Raw genomic sequence first — 19,039 nt, forward strand, 5'->3', positions numbered from 1 at the left:
TAGACTGCAAATTATTCACCCTACTTTTAAAAAAATCCAAAAAGTGACATTATGACTACGTGCACATAATGCACATAACGCACTCAAGCAGTATCTACATTGTCTCTGGGGAGTGATCCCTTTATGAAAGAAAACTTACTGGGTTGGTTTTTTTTAGAGAATGCATGCTCAAACAGGAACATGTATGTTTAAATCCATGCATCAGTGGTAGTAAAGGAGAAACGCTATGCCTTCCACATGTGCTTATCTCACAGCATCCTTGAAACAAGTTAAGGTAAGACACCTGCCATGCAAAGAGATCTCCTGAAACTTTCCTCAAGAACCAAGTCAAATTATACCCCAGATCACTTAAGAGAGATTACAAGTTTGCTGAAAAATCTAAAAAATATCCTCAGTATTAAGTCTAATATATTTATATAAATGTAATAAAAAGATATACAGAAATGCAATATAATATAGATGTAAATATGAAGAAGAATATGAAGAAGATCTAAGTGTGTTTTAAATTAGAAGAATATTAGACTCCACAAGAACTTTCATCAAGAGAGTGTTTTCTGGCTTGTAACAACCAACCTCACTTGAGACTCAGTTAGAACTGGGAGCCAAATAGGTTGCTTGTATACAGAAATATTTTTTTAAAAATCCTACAACCATAAAACAACGATTGCTCCAAAATCTAATAAATCCAACAAGAGTACAGTTCTCAAAGAATATAACTCATTATAACTTGGCTGCCTTTGCAACACTTTCAGTGGTGCAATATATTGGTTCTGACAAATGTTCACATAGTTACCTGAGCCAGTTCTCATAAGTCAAAGTTCATACATACAGTAAACACAAGGAACATACACTTCCTTGAGCTGCCACATGATCCATACTAAAATTACAGTCCAACTTGTATTTCTGTATAACTTAACCACTGCAATCCAAGAAATTACATTAAGGAGATACACCACACGCCTTCCTCCTGCTTTTTACCCTTTGTTTTTTGAGGTCAAGATTTGTACAGCTTTTCTCAACTTTATCTGCTGAGATTTTTAACTCCAGCTGTACTGATCTACCATTTTAAAATTTAAGATAACTAACAATTTTAAACAACTGGCAGTTTTGATGAGATTTAGACACTGCATGTTTTATAAACAAAGAATAAATGCCATACCTCCAAGTTCTTTTACGTTCAAAATTGCATTCTGGAATGGCACTGCTTTTATACTAAAACCTAAGAAGAGAAATAAAGAGCATTAGTAAGCTATTTGTTAAAGGTGGCATTTGCAATCAATTGCATACATTCAGAAAAAATAACTTTTTCCTTTAGGAACAAGGATTTTGTCTGAGAAATTCTGTTTCAATGTGTGGATGGGAAGGGGGTAAGAGGTGGAGGAGTGCCATGGAGTGGGACCAGAATAAACCAGAGTAAGCAACACAATTTTCAATTGTAAGTACCTGGCTCACAACATTTAGCACATAACTTCTATCCAAACCATCTATCACAATATACTTCCATAAAATAATCTTTTACTGCATCTGGAGCTAAAGTGGGTAATTCAGACTACCAGTAATATGAGTTGATCATTCTGCAAATTTTAGGAGACATTGAAGACAATGTGCAATTCAAATCACTGTATTCTTCCATTTACACTTCATAGGTTTTGGTTGCACTTGGATTATTAACCCTCTCTATAAATGTTATTAACTGAAATATCCTTCTACAGATCTTAGCTGGATGTATTAAAATAGTGATAAGCACACTGGAAATATCTATGAATCCTCTATTAACCTGACTTTTGCTTAAAATTGAAAGAAAAATTAAAAATAAACAAACAGAAAAACACCAACAAAATGTGATCTTTACCCTTAACTAAAAAATCAGACAGACAAGAAAAAAAGAATGTGAAAGGTTCCCAGTCATATCAATGTTTTATACACTAAATTTTGCATGTTCAGTGCATACATATATATAAGTATATATAATACTTTTTATAGAAAAATTATGTCTGCTCTTTCAGCAAAAAATATCCAGACACATTAAATTTATTTCCATCTATCACAAGTACTTTCAACATGATTACATACCTGTGAACTGAGTTAAGAAGTTTTGAGCAAATGTGTTTCACTTCACATTTATTAGCTATCACTTAACAGAAACAAGATGATTTTTCTCCCTGGTTAGATGAGTAAAATGTTACAGTACTCCTACCATGGTCAGTGCTACATGCAATAAAGTAAAGTACAAGAAAATCTGTAGGGAATAATTATGAAATATTTTGGAGATTGTTCTCTTACAAGAAATTCTAAATTCTTCCAAAAAGAAAGGAAAAAATGGTATAAACCTGAGTGGCATTGATGAAATAAGCAATAATATACGTTATCAGTTTGAAAGCTGAGTGGAGAAGTTGACACATTGTATTCTTGGGTTCTCCACAATATTGTCTGATATGCCACATTTAAGAAGATTAATTTTAAACTGAATACCCTAGATGTGCATCATTTTAGTTTGCCTGTCAAGTATTCTCCAGAGTTGTTTTTCATTCCTCAAGCTGCCTAATTACATAATGGTATTTTATTGCATCTCTTCAGGAAAACTGTATCAATTTAGTTTTTAAGTAATGGTATTTTCATTACTTCCTCTGATACCTCTATACCTCTATTTATATTGCTGTTACTATTTCTTTCAAGGTCTAAAGTATTAAAGTATAATTTGTTCTAATTCCAGACATAAAACTCCAGTGATGGATAAAAAAAAAAAAAATTATAAAAAGGCTGATTACTCTACAATTCTCTTTTAACTTTTTGAGTTAGTCACCTCCTCACAACCATCAGATCTCTCTAACACTGCCAGTAACACCACTACAGAGGCCATAGGTTAATTGTTCACAGGCTAATAAAAACACTATTTTCTTGTACCTGTTTTATATTTTACTTACAGTTTTATTAAATAATCTTATGTTCTGGTAAATTAAGGAAAAATGCACTGAAAAACAGTTAGGGTTGCTAAGGCACAATCATGAAATCCAAGCCCATGAACCACAGCTACAGTACGAAGCCATGTAACTGTAAACACAAGGTACTTGAACAACACTTAGTATCACTTCCATCAGCAAATCAACCAGAATAATTGCTGCAGCCACTGAACCAGATTTCTTCAACCTCCATGACCTAATCTGCCCTCTTTCCACCGAGGTATTCCCTCTTCTCACTTCACTTTTGTTTCTGGTTTTTCTGGTGCTGTCTTGCTCTTCATTTGTTTTTTCTTGGTTGCTTGGTTTGTTTTGGTTTTTTTTTTTTTTTTCAATCAAAACATGCCTTTCAGTATTAGGCATTCTGGTTAGCCATTATCAGGATACAAATTCAAATTTTTTGGACTTAAGATACCTCTTATCTGGCTGTACTGTATGTTTTTATGTATCTTCCCAATACCACTGAAACTTTCTGTGAATTGATTACTTGATCGCAATCTGCCCTTACTACATAAACAAGCTTGTTGCTTATCTAAAAAGCTGGGATTATCACCAACAAAACCTATTTCCATTACATTTATTCTTTTGGTTGCTAGCATATACAACAAGGCAGTGTGGACCAAGTATGTACAGAAATAAATCCCAATTTAAGTTTCAGAGCATCACTGCCCTTTTCTATTTTACAGTACATTCTCCTCTTTTCTCTCCAATATATAGTGAGATGGTCTAAAAATCAAAAGTAAAATGAGAAGAAAGAAACATTTTAATGTGTGCCTACAGTACAGTACTACTGTATGTTATGGTTCTTCATTAGACCACACTGTTCAGATTTTAACATATTCCAAATTTCATAGATATTTCCCAACGTATCAAGAAATACTGAAAGAAAGTGGTAGCTCCAAAGTGACCCATTAGGTACTTTCAACAGCAAGGTAAGTGGAGTGGAGTTCTCTACAGCCTTTGCTATGTGTTTCAGAGTCACCTTTGGGCAATATTCCAGCACACCATGGAATAAAGGCAGCATCCTACCTGTGGTAGACACAATATTCTCCGGGCTTTCACTGCAGAGCTGAGACAGAAGACTTGTCTTGCCAGAACCAGAGAGGCCTATGCAAACCAAGTCATACTCAGGTCGTGGTGGTGGTGGTCCCTTGCAGCAAAGTGCTCTAAAACACTGCCAGGGTAGGGTAAAAACAAACAAAACAAAAACAAAAGGAAGAGGTTACTTTTCTTTTTTGGCAAACGTTTATCCATTTAACCTTCTAAGAAGGAAGTTTATAAACTCAGTGACATTGGAGAGAAGCAGATTATTATTTCAACTTATTATTTTGACCAAGTCAACAATTAATAGACTAAGATCACCTCAATTAAAATCTAGAACAGCTTTAAAAGAAAGTAAATATACATGTTAACATTTCAACTAAACCTCAAAAAGCTGGTGTGAGGAATATGACATCTATTTCCTAAGTAGCACAAACTGCTCACACCATGAGACAGATACCTGCCCTACTCAGCTCTGCCACACTGAGCCCTGGCTCATGCCAGATTATGCATGAATTTCCCTCCCGTGCTAATTTCATGCAATACCTAGTGTGAATATCAGAGCCAATCCTGAGCAGCTGCTGACCAGGCTCTACCTGTTGTCAGAGAAAAGAACCAGAGACCTTTGCTCCACTAATGTCATTTCTGGGCTTGCTTTGTTATGCATTTTAGCTCAGAACAACAGCTGCTAAAGGGGACAGCTTGTAAATAAATTAATAAATAAATAAACAAACACACGAATAAATAAATTTTGCTGGACACAGACCCACTAAAAAAAAGATAGATCTTTCACTTTCTCTGGAGAAGTATAAAATAATCACAATGTAAACAAATAAAAATCTTTTACACAAAGCATACTTCACATTTCTGCTCACTTCTCTTTAAACAGTTTTGCAGAAGTAGTCCAAGTTTATATAAAAGGTTCCTTAGGCCCTTATTAAGTTCTTCAGTTCTTTGTTTATATGCAATTTAGAAATGTTCTATGTAAAAAATCTAAAAGCATACAATTCCAGGAAAGCTAGGAAGTTTATGTTTTATGTATAGAGCATAACTACCCACTAATTTCCAAGGTAGATTTCCACCACCCTAATATATACATAATAATAATATACATATATACATAATATATTAATAATAATAACAACAACAATAATAATAATATCGACCTAATAATATATACATAACTTTTTCCCCAGTATCTGCTACTTTTGTATCAAAGGACGACATCTGCTCTAATAGCGAAGGGAAAACATGTCTCTGCAATCAGCCCTTTCTCACACATTCTGTTTTTACATAGTCCCAGCTCTTTATTTCCATCTTAACCACAAGTCTGCACTGCACTGATTGCAAGAAAAGAAATCCAGCCTTTACAACCTTAACCTAGTTTGTCTTGACAACTGCCCAGGTTTTCTCACTGAGGGATACTGGAGGAGCAGAGAAACTGAACTGATGTCAGTAAGGCTCTAATGCAAACAGTGGGGTCTGACCCTGTGAGTAAGTCGTCCAGTGAGAATGTGATTATAAAAGGATGGCTCACTCAACGCAGAACTTTAATTGGATTCTTTCAGTATAGATCGTAAGCTATTACACATGCTGCCAAAACAGTTTTGATTGCTTTGAAGACGCAAAAGATAAATCCAGTGAAAGCTACAAAACTACTTCAGCACCTTTTAAAAGAGTGAAAGGAAGCATTTTAGAAGAAAGAATATGTACAATAAGCTGAATAAAGGCAGCAGATTTTAAAAACAATAGCTTTGCTGCTATCAAGATTTGATTCAAAAATTATTTTCTTTAAGAAGGCTTGCCCTTGAATGTGTCCATACCTTAAAGGAATATATTTGCCTTCTAGCTTTATTTACTGATTTATGCTTACTGGTTTTCTACTTATTTACTGGTTTATGCTTATCTCACAGGTTCTACAATGCCACAGCAAACATTCTACTGTGGTACTTAAGTGAGAAAGGCCAACTGAGTTCATTGAACAAGATAAACTCCTTTAAACAGAGCTTCCACTTAATGTATATCAAGCTGAAAGCTACATAAAATCCTTCAGAGCTTGCCAGAGCTCCTGAGGCTGTGTGTCAGACCGTCTACAGGCAGTCTTTAAAAGGATTCAATTTGTCCCTGTCATCACGGCATCTTTGCAACAACCTCTTGATGCCACATTAAAAACATAAAAGAATAGATCAACTGATGGAATCCTGTGCTTCTCTGTGCAGGCACTGTGCTGGCTCTTATGCAACCAGACATGACTGTCGAGCCCTGACAACATCTAATAACATATAGTTCTGTGAAAGATAATTTCTGCTCTTTGCAGAACATATATGTAGGCTCTGTGGGTGACAGGCAGGTTTTGTGAACCTCAGAATCTCTCTGCTGCAAAAAACTAACTCAGTCTGGAGAATCTTTATATGCTGTGGATGAAACACATGATCAAAAATCCAGGTCAGATTGCATCTCCAAAGTAGCACATGTAGACTCCCCACCCTCTCACTTATCCTTCTCTACTAAGTAGTTAGGCATTAAAATTTCAGACAGACTCCTAGAAGACAGGAACACAGCTCCATCCAGACCACTCTTGCATTTTATTTGGTATGATTCCCCTATCTTTGCTATTTTAATGACTTTGTCCTTCTGCTAGGCTAATTTCCTTCAGTAAATTGGTTTAGTTGTAATGAAAACAATTTTTAATACTCTAGCTTCAAAAAGCTGCTGAAACCTAAGCTATTGTGTATAGCACTTAGCAGCAGCTGAGATGAGAAATTTTAGAGCACATTGAAGAGAATGCTTGTAATAACAGATTTAGACTTTATAAACTTGGTTTGCAACCCTCCTTACTCAAGCTCAATGAACATCTTTCCCATTGGAAGTATCACTATACAAACAGTCTGATCACTCTCTTCCTGTTCTCTCAGCAGCCTAAAGTTACCTGCCCCCTAACAAAGTTAGGACTATTTAAGCATCCATTATAGAGACTAAACCTTTATTGTCACAACTGTAGCAGGTGCATCTAGTAGCTACACAGCATCTGTGGGGAGTAGAAAACTCAGAAGTCACAGACGATGCAAATAAAATTGCATCTTATATTCTGCATTTTATTACAGACAGGAAATGCATCCTGAAATATTTTATAACCATGGACTAGACCTACACATTATTTAAGATCTTGTCACATATTACAGTCCACTCTGAAAACCACAAAACTGCAAGAAATGTGTACCAGTAATTAAAGAAGTCGTTCCAAATTTCCAAAACACAAATATATCAAAAACATCAAGAGAGTTGCTCAATTCACAACTAGTGGCCAGTTCTTTCCCAAACCAGCATACTTTCCACTCCATTTAGTCAACCCAAAAGGCATAAAAGAAGCTTGAATTAACTTGCCAGATACCGACCTGGTAGTCTCCTCCATTGATTCCCAAACCTGATTTGCTCAATGGGCAATAAAATCCTGCCTTTCAGGTATTATGAAACAAACTCTAAACCCAATCAGTGCCTCTCAGAGAAGTGTCAGAGTGGACAGAAAAGAAAACACTGGACTACTGCAAATACAGGGTCAAGAAGAGCTAGTTGGCACTGTGACTGAAAGGTTGTTTGGGATATGGTCATGTATTCAGACCCCACTACTAGCAACAAAAATGGAACGTTTTTTTGAGCCTTCTCCTATCAGGGTAAGACCTTACTTAGGATAAAGGAAATGACATGTCAAATTGTCAGCTTTCACAATTTTTGAGAATATCACACTCAAAAGGTACAGCTACAGGATGAGGAAAATAGGCATGCAAAGAGAGGCAGGCAGGGAGAGTCAGGAGTTCATTTTTTGATGATCAAACTTATTTTTTAAGTACTGAAAATAAAACAAGAAGGTACCTTTAAAAATGTATGCATCTAATCAGTTTTTGAAAAAAAGGATGGATTTATCCAGGAAACTGGGAGCAATAGGTGCTGCAGTCTGCAGAAATCTTTGTGATATTCAGCAGCGCTGTTAATTTCATTTTACTTGTCCATGTGCACAAATGCTGCACGTACATGTATAATCATTTTTTAAGAGTTAAGGGAAGAAGCTAGCCAGTTCTACTCCTCCTTACAGATTCTAACCCAAGCAGATGATTCTGGGTTTTAGGCAGATCAGTATTTATGCTAGCAATCCTAGACAGTGTTCCTTTAAAGCCCAATGGCGATTTCTTCTGGGAAAAACATACTGTGTTTATAGCAGGGACGGCCAAACACTTTGGATATATGTGCCACTCGGAGATCACAGATTGAAGCTTTGGGCAGCAAATGTCCCTGAATTAGTACTCTCTACAACACATTAAACTGCCTCCAGCTGTTGAGTCTGTCTTTGCCTACTCATTGTACTTCTCGTTTCACTCTCCTTTTTGGGGTGAAATACTCCATTATTTCTGCTTTGTTCTCGACCCATCTCCTGTCTGTTTCTTTTGTTGCCACTATTTAATAGGGACAAACAGAAGCAAGTGATTTCATGCTTAGTTGGTTAAACACACACACTCTCATGGAAAAATACCCTAAGTTAGTGCAGCACTAATGCTAACAAACCAAGCATTCAGAACTCCTGAAATACAGAACGAAGGTTGAAAGCTCAACCCTAACTCTGCTCCCTTCCCCCTTCTTGGTTATATTTATGGATATGGTCTCCTTTTAGCATTTATTTTTCATTTAAGCTTTCTTTGAACAAACAGACTTTTAGTACTTGCACACACTTATATCCAGAGGACTGATTAATCACCTAAAGCTGTTGATAAAACTGAAGGGGTTTATTAAAAAAAAGTAAAATTTGCACATAGTAGGTTCCTTAGCTCTGATGTTTTCTGAAATCACACAAGCACAAAGAAATGTCAAACCTTGAAGAGATAATGTGAAGGGGGGGCACAATAACACAAGACAGACAATTATAATGTTAACGATGGGAAACAACTGGGAACAGCAGTGGAATAACTGAATGCAAGTAATAAAACACACAAGGCACCAGAATGAAATTATACACTGTACAGGAGTGAGTGGGTTAAGAATATATAAATAAACTAAATTTTAACTATATGAATACCTTAACTTTTAATTAGTACAAAAATATTCCATGCATTTCACAGTATGAGTTAAAATTACAGGCTCCTCCGCTTCCATACTGCTACTGTACAAGTGGTTATACCTCTACAAAAAAAAACCCAAAATCAAAAAAACAAAGTTTGTCTATATGACTTCAGTAGTAAGGACAATACCTAAGATTGCTGTTCATTTTGTGGCTACCAAAAGAGATGAATGTAGATGCACATAGCCACTGCCAGCCTGAGTGATGTTCAGCATAGATAAAAATCCTAGCATCATGACTAGACACCACCTCTGACTGTCCACAGCCTCACTAAACAGTGACCACTATACTCAAGATCCTCCACCCCAATACAGGGTAACAATCCAAAATCCAGGGAAGGCTCAAGCTCTCCTAACTGCTACACAATTCCTCACACAGGATAAAGCAATCCTCTAGTTTAACCTGGCTAAGGAGTGGTCAGCCCACAGACTGAACCAAAAGCAATTCTTCTCCACACACATCTACTCCTCTTCTACTTTATTTAACCCTGTGCTGCAGAAAAACCAAGAAGTATAGGCATTTAAGAATGGATAACATAAAAAAAGACAGAAGAAAAGACAGACCAATTTTTAAGGAAGTGAGGCAGTTTTAGAGAGCAAGCAGTCCTGGTGATATCCTGTCTCACAGAAATCATAGAGAAAGAGAATTGTTTGGGTTGGAAGGGACCATAAAGATCATCTAGGTCCAGCTGCCCTGCCAGGGGCCAAGACACATCCCACCAGACCAGGCTGCTCAAGGCCTCACCCAACACTTCATAGTATTAAGCGCTACAACTCTCTGGACAGCCTGCTTCAGGGTCTCACCACCCTCACAGTGAAGAATTTATCCCTAACACCTTATATAAAACTACCCTCTTTTTAGTTTAAAACCATTCCCCCTTGTCCTGTCACTGCATGGCCTTGTCAAAAGTCCCTCACCAGCTTTCTTGGATGCTCCTTTCAGGTGCTGGAATGTGCTATAAGATCTCTTGAAGCATTTTCTTCTCCAGGCTGAGTGAGCCCAGCTGTCTCAGCCTGGCTTCATAGGAGAGGTGCTCAGGCCTCCTCTGGACTTGCTCCAACAGCTCCATGTCCTTCCTATGCTGTGGACCCCACAGCTGGATGCAGGTGGGGTCACACAAGAGAAGATGAGAAGGGCACAATCCCCTCCCTGGCCCTGCTGGCCACACTCCCTTTGGATGCAGCCCCGGACTCTCTGGGCTGTGAGCACCCATGGCTGGGTCATGTCCAGCCTCTCATCGACCAGCACCTCCAACTTCTTCTCAGTAGGGCTGCTTACAATCTATTCTCTGCTCACATCCCATTCTCTGTCCAGCCTGAGGCACTTCGGATTGTCTTGCCCCAAGTGTAAAACCTTACAGTTGACCTTGTTGAACTGCATGTGGTTCACACAGATCCTCCTCTATTACAGGAGATGAAGCAGCAACATATTGTCTAGAGCAGGAGTCTCAAATTCTGCCTTCTGACCATGAAGAAATACATTCGGATTCCTTGGTTGAAATTGCTTACCATCTCCTATCAAAAGCTTCTTGGTATTTCAGAGGAGCTAGATTCTAGAACCTCAAAAGAAGCAATAGCCTTAAAAACTTTTTCAACATCCCTTGAGGTCCCAGACAAAGAAAATTTAAGACATAGGCTCAAGCACTAAAACCAGACAAATGACAGAGACACATCCATGTTTTAACATATTTGATAACTCTGCTACCAACAGAGAAGGCTTAGAGGAAATACAGTTAAGAAGAAAGAACTGGATGACTTCTGACAAGCCAGATACAATACTGGCGTTCAGAGCATATAATTTCAAAGGACTTCATGGTCATGATAATACAATTACAGTGGGTCAAATTGCAGGAGATAATTTGTTTTAGCTGATATCAGATGAACTGCTCTTAGATGAAGGCTTGACCCGAAGTTCAGGAATCATAAAAATTCAGTAAATGCAGTCAAGGACACAACTTCCCTGGAAGAAGCTGTAAGGCAACAGGAGTCCGTTTCCTACCATCAGCCAAAATAAACCACAAACATCACATCCAAAATGGAAAATGAGCTTCTCTGACCTTAATCTCTTACACACTCCCTATAAAATCAAAACCAAATTGTGATTCTCCCTTATATTCACACTAGAAGAAAGAAAGAAGTAATAAATATCAAGTCTAGATATACTCAGATATTCAGTGAAGTAGTATGATTTAAAAGCCTACATAAAATTAAATGGCAGACAGCTATGATAAATCAAAGCTGAGCCAGCAAACAGTTATAAACACATGCACAGGTGGTACTCTGAACAGGAGACAATCATGCTTCACTGCAGTGTCAAATCAAGCTCCAAGAGGACTTTTGGACACTTCTAAGTTCCATCAAGTGTAGAATTATTGCTCAAGTTGTTTCCTCTCTGACAGCTTGCTTTCCACTTGTTTTATTGCACAAGAGTAACTCATTCAATCCACCAGTCCATTCACATTTAAAAGCAAGAGACAAAGGCAACAAAAAAGATGAATGAAAGCCTTTGCAAACAAGTCTATTTCACAACTTAAGGAAACACAACCATGCTAAAAAAGCCTGAAGAATCATCAAAAATACCACCCAAATGTGGAAAAGTTAAGGATGTGACACCTCCTGCCACTTCTAATTTCTGCTAAGGATAAAGGAGGTATACTTTTTTCTTAAAAAAACTAAAAAAACCCACACAAATAACAACTAAAACAAACTCACACCTCTCAGCTTTCAAGCTTGCTAAAAGGCATCCCTCTACAGTTTCTGAGTCAACCTATAAAAACCTTTTCCATTATTTATCTGCACTATAAGGTGGGTAACCAAGCAATATTTTTTCAGCATAGAATGAATAACACTGCTCTATTTGCATGGGATCACAAAAGCAGAAAGAAGCATATAGACCACTTGGTGTTCTTTGATTTTCCTTCTAAGCTGACTACACAACTACATGCCACCTACATGCAACAGCAGGCTTTGTTTCTTTTCTCTCTTCAAAAACTATCTACAAGTACTCAAGACCTTTGACGCTCATGTTCGACATACATGGCACACTGCATAGGACTACGGTGGTAACAATATCTAAAAGAGGATTTACTGGAAGAGTGACATCTTCAAATCCCATGGCAGAATGGGTCAAAAGAAAATACTCAGAAAAATATATCTGATGCAAAGAGAAATCTTGCTGTTCACTAGATGGAGGTAAGTGAAGGCTTGCATTGTATCCCATGCATTTAAAAAGTAAAGAACAAGAAAGCTTTTGCTGTTGCCCTACTCCTAAAATTTGCAGGCAAAGTACACTGTAAGAGTAAGACCTATCATGCGCAGTGAAGTGAAACTTCTGAAGTTTACAAAATAATCTCCAAAAATATCAGTTCTGTTAAAAAAAAACACAAATTCATTTGAAACATAGTTGAAAAAAGCACAGAAATAGCCAAATGCAAACAAGAGAAGTGTGTCCTCGTGCACTAATAGCCAGAAGATCTCATGGGCGATTCAGGTTATACCAGTGACTAAATTCCTGAAAAAAGTAACAAGATCTGAATTCTTCCATCCATTGTATCAGTAACATCACAGTAACAAGCAATCTCTAGTATATTTTTCCCAACCAGTTTCATCCAAAGCTTTCAGAGTTGTTCACCATCATAATCATAAATAAAAGAAAATAATTCCTGGTGTGAGCCTGTTTCTCTTGAGTATCAAAAAGCAAAGTAACCTAGAGAAACTCTAAGAGTTTTGAGGGAAGAAGAAGAAATAACTAATGTTTGCTTAAGGCAAAGTTTCCTCTCAGATTAAGCCCAAAGATACGTCTTGTTCCTTCTTATGAAAGATTTCAGAAGTAACACTTGACATCAAATCCAAGAGAAAAGAGGAGAAATCTCTGAGGACAGCAGTCCAGACTGTTTTCTATAAAGTCTGGTCTTACTGAACAAGTTCATAGCTGAGATTGAAGAGTAAGTACAATGAGATTGTGAGTATCAAAACAAACACACAAACAAACAAACACACACAACAACAAAAAAACAAACCCCAAAAAAACACCTGTGGAAAAAAACTCCAAACTAAACCAACCAACCAACCAACAACCCCAACAACAAACCACACAAACAAACAAACAAACAAATAAACAAACCCCAGAGAGACAAAAAGGACCCATTGGCATTTGGGGTGCAGGGGGAAGCCACAAATAGGAGAGTTTTAGTCAATTTGCAAAACACCCTAAAAGCAAAATTAAACTCAATCATGATAGTGTGACAATACATTAAGAAGCAAAGTACAGTTTCAAGTGTGACTTTTAAATCTGCTCAGGAATCCCTGCTGCTCTCTACTCATGAGTACACTAAGCACACCATGGCATATTTAGGCATTACCAAGCCAAGAAGTAAACAAACCAACAAATGTTTGACTGCCCTAAAATTATCAGGAGATAAGGAAAGAAGATATGAGTCGAAACTGATGCAACAGAAGTTACTAAAATAGAAAGAGTGAGTAGAATCTTATGCAACAAAAGTTACTAAAATAGAAACAGGGAATGCACTTAACATCTAAATAGCATTACCAGTATACACAATCCAACAAGAAGTAATTGGAGGATTTAGATAATAGAAGGAGGGGGACAGAACAAGGACAGCCTGATTTTGCAGACTGTGCAAGTCTTCTGGCCAAAGAATTCTTCTGCTTGGAACACTAAAGACAAGACTGCTTTTCAACACCAGAAAATGGAGTAAGAATTATACCAGTATTGGTGCAGTCACAAATCACACTGAGATCCAATAAACTGTTACCAGTTCATGGCATTACCAGTCTCCAGTGTTGAATTTGAAACACTACATAATTGAAGGCTATAAGTAACTCTCATTCATGTAGTTCCCTTTGAATTATTTCAATCTCATGTGGCCTTGTCCTCTTACTTTCCCAGTACACTATATTTAAAAAAAAAAAAAAAAGAGAAATCTCAAGAGAATACCTGTTTTGACCAAAAGACGCTAGGGAATATGAAACATGTAGCAACACATACAGGAACCTCTCTTCCCTCCCCCTTATAGAGCCTAACAGTTTTACTTGGCTAGCACAGCACATTACTACCCTGGGAGGAAACAGACCAACCCACACAAAAACATTAATCCAAAATATACAATTAGAGGAGGCTCAAGTACCATTAAAAATGCAGAACAGGTTTAACCTCAATCAAACTCTTAATGAGTTAGGTTTGAGAAACTTCAGCCATTGAAAACATCTTATGCTCCAACAGAGGCATTTCACATTTCTCTTGTCTCCAGTCACAAGTATGGATTTTTTTTCTGCCTACATATCTACCATGCAGTTTCTCAGCTGACATCCTGCTGATGAAGACTCCATTGGCTATGTTGTTCACTTAAAACTGCAAAATCAGAACTGAAAATTATTATTCCTGAGCATGAATAAATCAAGGATTGCATAGCCTTTAAACCATCTTAAAGACAATGCCGAGAGATGCCCTATTTCTCATGTCTGAAGATTTGGGGAACACAATTCAGTTTGAGATGGGGATTTTCAGCCGATAGGGAAGGGAAGGGATCCCACAGAGAAATGTGTCAACTACAAACAACAGTTGTTTTCATGAGTTCACACTGTTAAACAAAACTAAGCAAAACCAAATTAAAAAAAAAATAAAACACAAAAATACACACACCAACCACCCAAACAGGATTTATTTTTTTTTAAGCAAGTATTGACTTGCTAAATGTCTATTCATCTTTTAGAGTTAGGTAGGAAAAAAAAACCAATAAATGGTAAAGGATATTCTGGACACACAGATTATGTTGCCTTTGAAAAGCCATGGCTGAATTTTAACATTTTTTAGGTGAAAATGGAATCTGGCAAGAACCAGCCTTAATTTTTTGTGAAAACACCCATTATTGTGGCTTTGCTTTCAAAACAGCCTGCCATATAGCTATGCTGACCCACGAGTATGTCAGTGTCTCTGCCCTGTGGTGCTGACAGCCCAAACCAAGAAATTTCTCCTGGTGAAACAACCACCACTTTTTATCAATTAAGAGGCATGAAACACTTCAATCCACAAGAGTGTACCACTATGCTGGATTTTTTTAATTTAGTCTCAGAACTGCTGAAAGCCTTTTAAGGGGAATTAAATTTTTCTCCTTTGAGTAGGTACAGCCTCCAGTCAGCTCTAGGAAACCAACACTTTCAAAAAGAGTAAAAACCCTCTGCCTGAACCCTTCCCGTGCAATCTGTTTCCCAATGATACTGCTTTCATTAAAAGTGTGATGAGTGTCTTGGTTTTTTCAGATAATTACTATGCAACAGTTCCAAAAAATTTTTGTCATTTAAAAAAGCAACAGATTGTTAGGAATACACCTGATGTTGAGGAATACAACCAAAAATCCAAGGAGAAATACACTTAACATGGTCAGATAACTGAGCACAGCTCTGGGATGCTTAGTTCTACAAGTGATTTAATACTTAGCTGTGGGAGATTTTATACATGTTCTAAGGAGGCTGCAGACACTCCAGTAAGAACTAACTCACTGCTTCTTATGGGAAAAAAAAATTTATCTTTTACTCTAAATCAGCATAAGTCTTGCCAAGCTGGGAAACTCCTTCTTTCTGGCATGAGAGAAAAAATCACTGAGGACCAAGGCGAACTGCCATAACGATCAGAGTCTATCAGAGAAACATAAGCAATCTGTAGCTGGTAGCTTAATTTAAAGTGAGACAATGAATAAAAACAGGCTTAAGAAATGGAAGACAGTTGTCCTTTAGACACTAAGACATATGATAAGTTGTAAAAGCAGTACAATGGCTTTAACTCAACTTTTTGTTTTAAGTACCTTAAATTTTTGCATTCGCTTTCCTAAAGACTGGCAGACTACTAAAGAATCTTAATAAAGAAATGGAAGCTGTGATTTTGTAATATAAAGGTATAGTAAACTAACAGTGACACCTCAGCAACTGCGAATTACCTGCATATCATTAAATCAGTATTTTTGAAACACAGAGAACATATAAAGCGTGAGAAAAGATGCACACAGTTCTATTCATGCCACAGAGATTTTTCACTGAAAAGGATGCTTTCACAGCTCACAAGTAATTCTTCAAAGCAATTTATTACAATGAAAAGATACAACAAGGCATGGGATGTATCATATCATTTTATACAAGGACTAGGGAGTGCAGCACACTTTGATTATGTTATTGGGGAATAAAGTTACAAAGTGTAGGATTTCAGAAGAAACTAATTGCTGTAAAACGTGACAAAAATCACAGTACCTGAAAAAGCACTGGAAGAATTTTATTTTTTAAGTATTAATAATATAGTCCTTCTTATTTGATGAAATGTGTAATTGGTCAGGTTTCCTCATCCCTGCAAGAAATTCTTAAGATTATGCTGTCAAGATTATTGCCAGAAGCGTACAATCACAAATTAGGTCTTAAAGAGATTAGTGCCTAATCAGGAAGAAAAGGAATCTATAAAGCAGGGAAGAGATGTCAAACCTTGGTTTCCTAGCGCACTACACATAATCCTTATCTGATATCTGGAGGTGGAATCATCAGAGAAGAACAGCTGATGTACTTCTATACAAGAAACACTACCTCTGTAGAACGAGTAGGAAGCAAAATCTCTGCCCCAAAATCCCACAGCCCAACAGAGTAAGAGCTGGTAGTGCAGCATCAGCTCTATGTACAGCCTTGGACAACCTAGCCTGGACTGGTATTGAGAAGGAAGTACCAGGAACCATCTGGATAGATATTGAATCAAAGGAATTAGAAGAATAGTTCCTCTACGACTGCAGTCACTTCCACTTCTGAAGTTCAAGAGCAGAAAGACCAGATTTTGAAGTGCTCACTGCAAAAGAATGTTTTCTACTCATTTTTACACAAGCATTTTATTAGGCCCATATAAATGAGAAAAAAATGCTGTTTGCATTCCCTGACAAGTCAAGGTTTCTGGTGCTCAAAAGATGGCACAAGCCCCTAGATCTCCTGCAAGAGAGAAGACGTAAAATGTGTCAGGTCACTATCCTTAACTGATGTGTACCAAGAAAATCAAATAAAAAATCTGGAGCAATATATGAAAATAAAAGTAAGACTGACCATTTCTCAAGACTCACCAATTAGGCAGAATCATCATTCTGCCTAAGCAGAAGTTCTTCTGTCACTATTAACCACAGTGATCAAATCTGAAAATTTGCTAACAGCTACTGTTTTTCCTGTTGAATTTCTCAAGTTCCTTACCACAGGAAATTAATATATCTCAGACCTTTTTTAAAGCATTAAGTGCTCTATCTCCACACTCAGAAATAATTTGATGGAAAAGAACAAAATAGCTAGGCCGAAGGTTCAAAATTAAGTAAATAATGAGAAATTCTAGTGAATATATGTTGTCTTGAGTAATTTTCCTGAAAAAATTTCTCACATGTCCTTGATATCAAGAGGTCAACTGTGATTTCCAAAACTAATGCACCTTTGCCGAAAGTTTCAAACTGACAATAGCAGTAAATTAAGTTATTTTTAAGTTCATTCTCAGAAACAAAATTCATTAAACTTTTTTTTTAAATATACCTAATTTTACTAAGTTGAAGCTGATGTAAAATTGAGAGAAAGACCAGGAAAAAACTTATGAAAACTAGCAGGAAGGGGGGAAAACATATTGCTATTAATGTATTACTTCTAGTGAAATACCACTGAAGTTCAACATAATCCAAGCCACAGTGCAATGTGTGTAAAGCAGACAAGAGTCTAAGTTCCATACACTAGAAGAAAAGAAATAATTACATGGCTTTTTTTTTTTTTATTTTGTTGAGAATTAGAGTTTAGTCATTGCACTGATTCAGCCTATATGTACTTCAAAAGAAAACTGTCCTTCCACATGGAAACATAGTCTAAAGCAACAACAAAATGCAAATTTTACGCTAGTTTTGTTTTTAAAGGCATCAAAATATATAAGAACATGATGGTAAAGTCCATCAAGCACAAGGGAACTACAGCAATATAAAGTAGTTTATTGTAAGAGGACACAACTGAGCTGAGAAGTCTCATATTTGACTTGTGTCCAGAAACAGGAATCAAAATGAACTATTAAGCTGTAGTCTAAACGTTTGAAGATTTTTTCAGCTGGGGACATTATACAGTCTTAAATGGTAAAAACAGTTAACTCCTATCCCAATAAAAATCCTTAGAAAAATAATCTTCTACAAATAAGATGAAGATAAAGCTCCAACAGACCATAAATTGATTTGGAAATGTTCACGTTAGAAAAATCACATTGACAGCAATAAGCACACCATTCAACAATATGAAGCCAGGTAAATATTTTTGCATTAAGCATACATATGAAGTCCATTGTAAAAACATTAAAACCTACTTGGACTTCCAGGCACACTGAAGTATTTTAATGACAAATGTATCATGATTCTTCTTTCTGCTGTCTCCTGCTTTTCTCTTCTGCTAAACCTTACATTCCAGCCTAATAGCAATATATTTTCTCCTCCAATCAACCATACTATTCAGTGGTATTTCCTAGAAAAATTTTTCTTGTGTGTCAGATAAACACAGAAGAAAATCCTTCAGGGACAGCCTGATATACCACAGATGCCAGTTGAAATAATACTGAACCAAGAAATTAAGAATTTCCTTAGTGAACCTATCAGCACTGAAAATGTGGTAGAAGTACATATTTCAACAAAATTTAACCATATCAAGCATGTGAGTTGGACTTCATTCCATAATTTAAAGCTATGTGGGTTCAGAAGCATCTGAAAAGTCATGCAGTGTGTAAGACCAACTGTGAAAAAACAAAAACTGAAAAAGTCCACATGCAAGAAGGAGCATGATGGTATCATGAATGTTTTATTTCGGAAGCAAACATAGCTCACACACTGTATTTGAGGATAATAAAGTCCACTTCATAATTTTCTGGTTAAAAATAATTTGGTGTTCCCTGG

The 19,039-nt window shown here is 36.8% G+C and overlaps 1 protein-coding gene across 3 annotated transcripts in view; it reads right to left on the reverse strand.

Moving 5' to 3' along the window:
- The window catches only part of ARL15 (ADP ribosylation factor like GTPase 15), a 224,695-nt gene that overhangs the window by 139,478 nt on the left and 66,178 nt on the right, over positions 1-19,039 (reverse strand). For all 3 annotated transcript variants that reach the window (XM_066339051.1, XM_066339049.1, XM_066339050.1), the window contains 2 exons: positions 3,987-4,131; positions 1,160-1,219 (listed from right to left, as the gene is read on the reverse strand). In XM_066339051.1, the coding sequence (XP_066195148.1) occupies positions 1,160-1,219; positions 3,987-4,131 (205 nt within the window). The remainder of the gene's footprint in view (positions 1-1,159; positions 1,220-3,986; positions 4,132-19,039) is intronic.

Source organism: Sylvia atricapilla, chromosome Z, assembly GCF_009819655.1.
Source record: "Sylvia atricapilla isolate bSylAtr1 chromosome Z, bSylAtr1.pri, whole genome shotgun sequence".
Classification (NCBI taxonomy): domain Eukaryota; kingdom Metazoa; phylum Chordata; class Aves; order Passeriformes; family Sylviidae; genus Sylvia; species Sylvia atricapilla.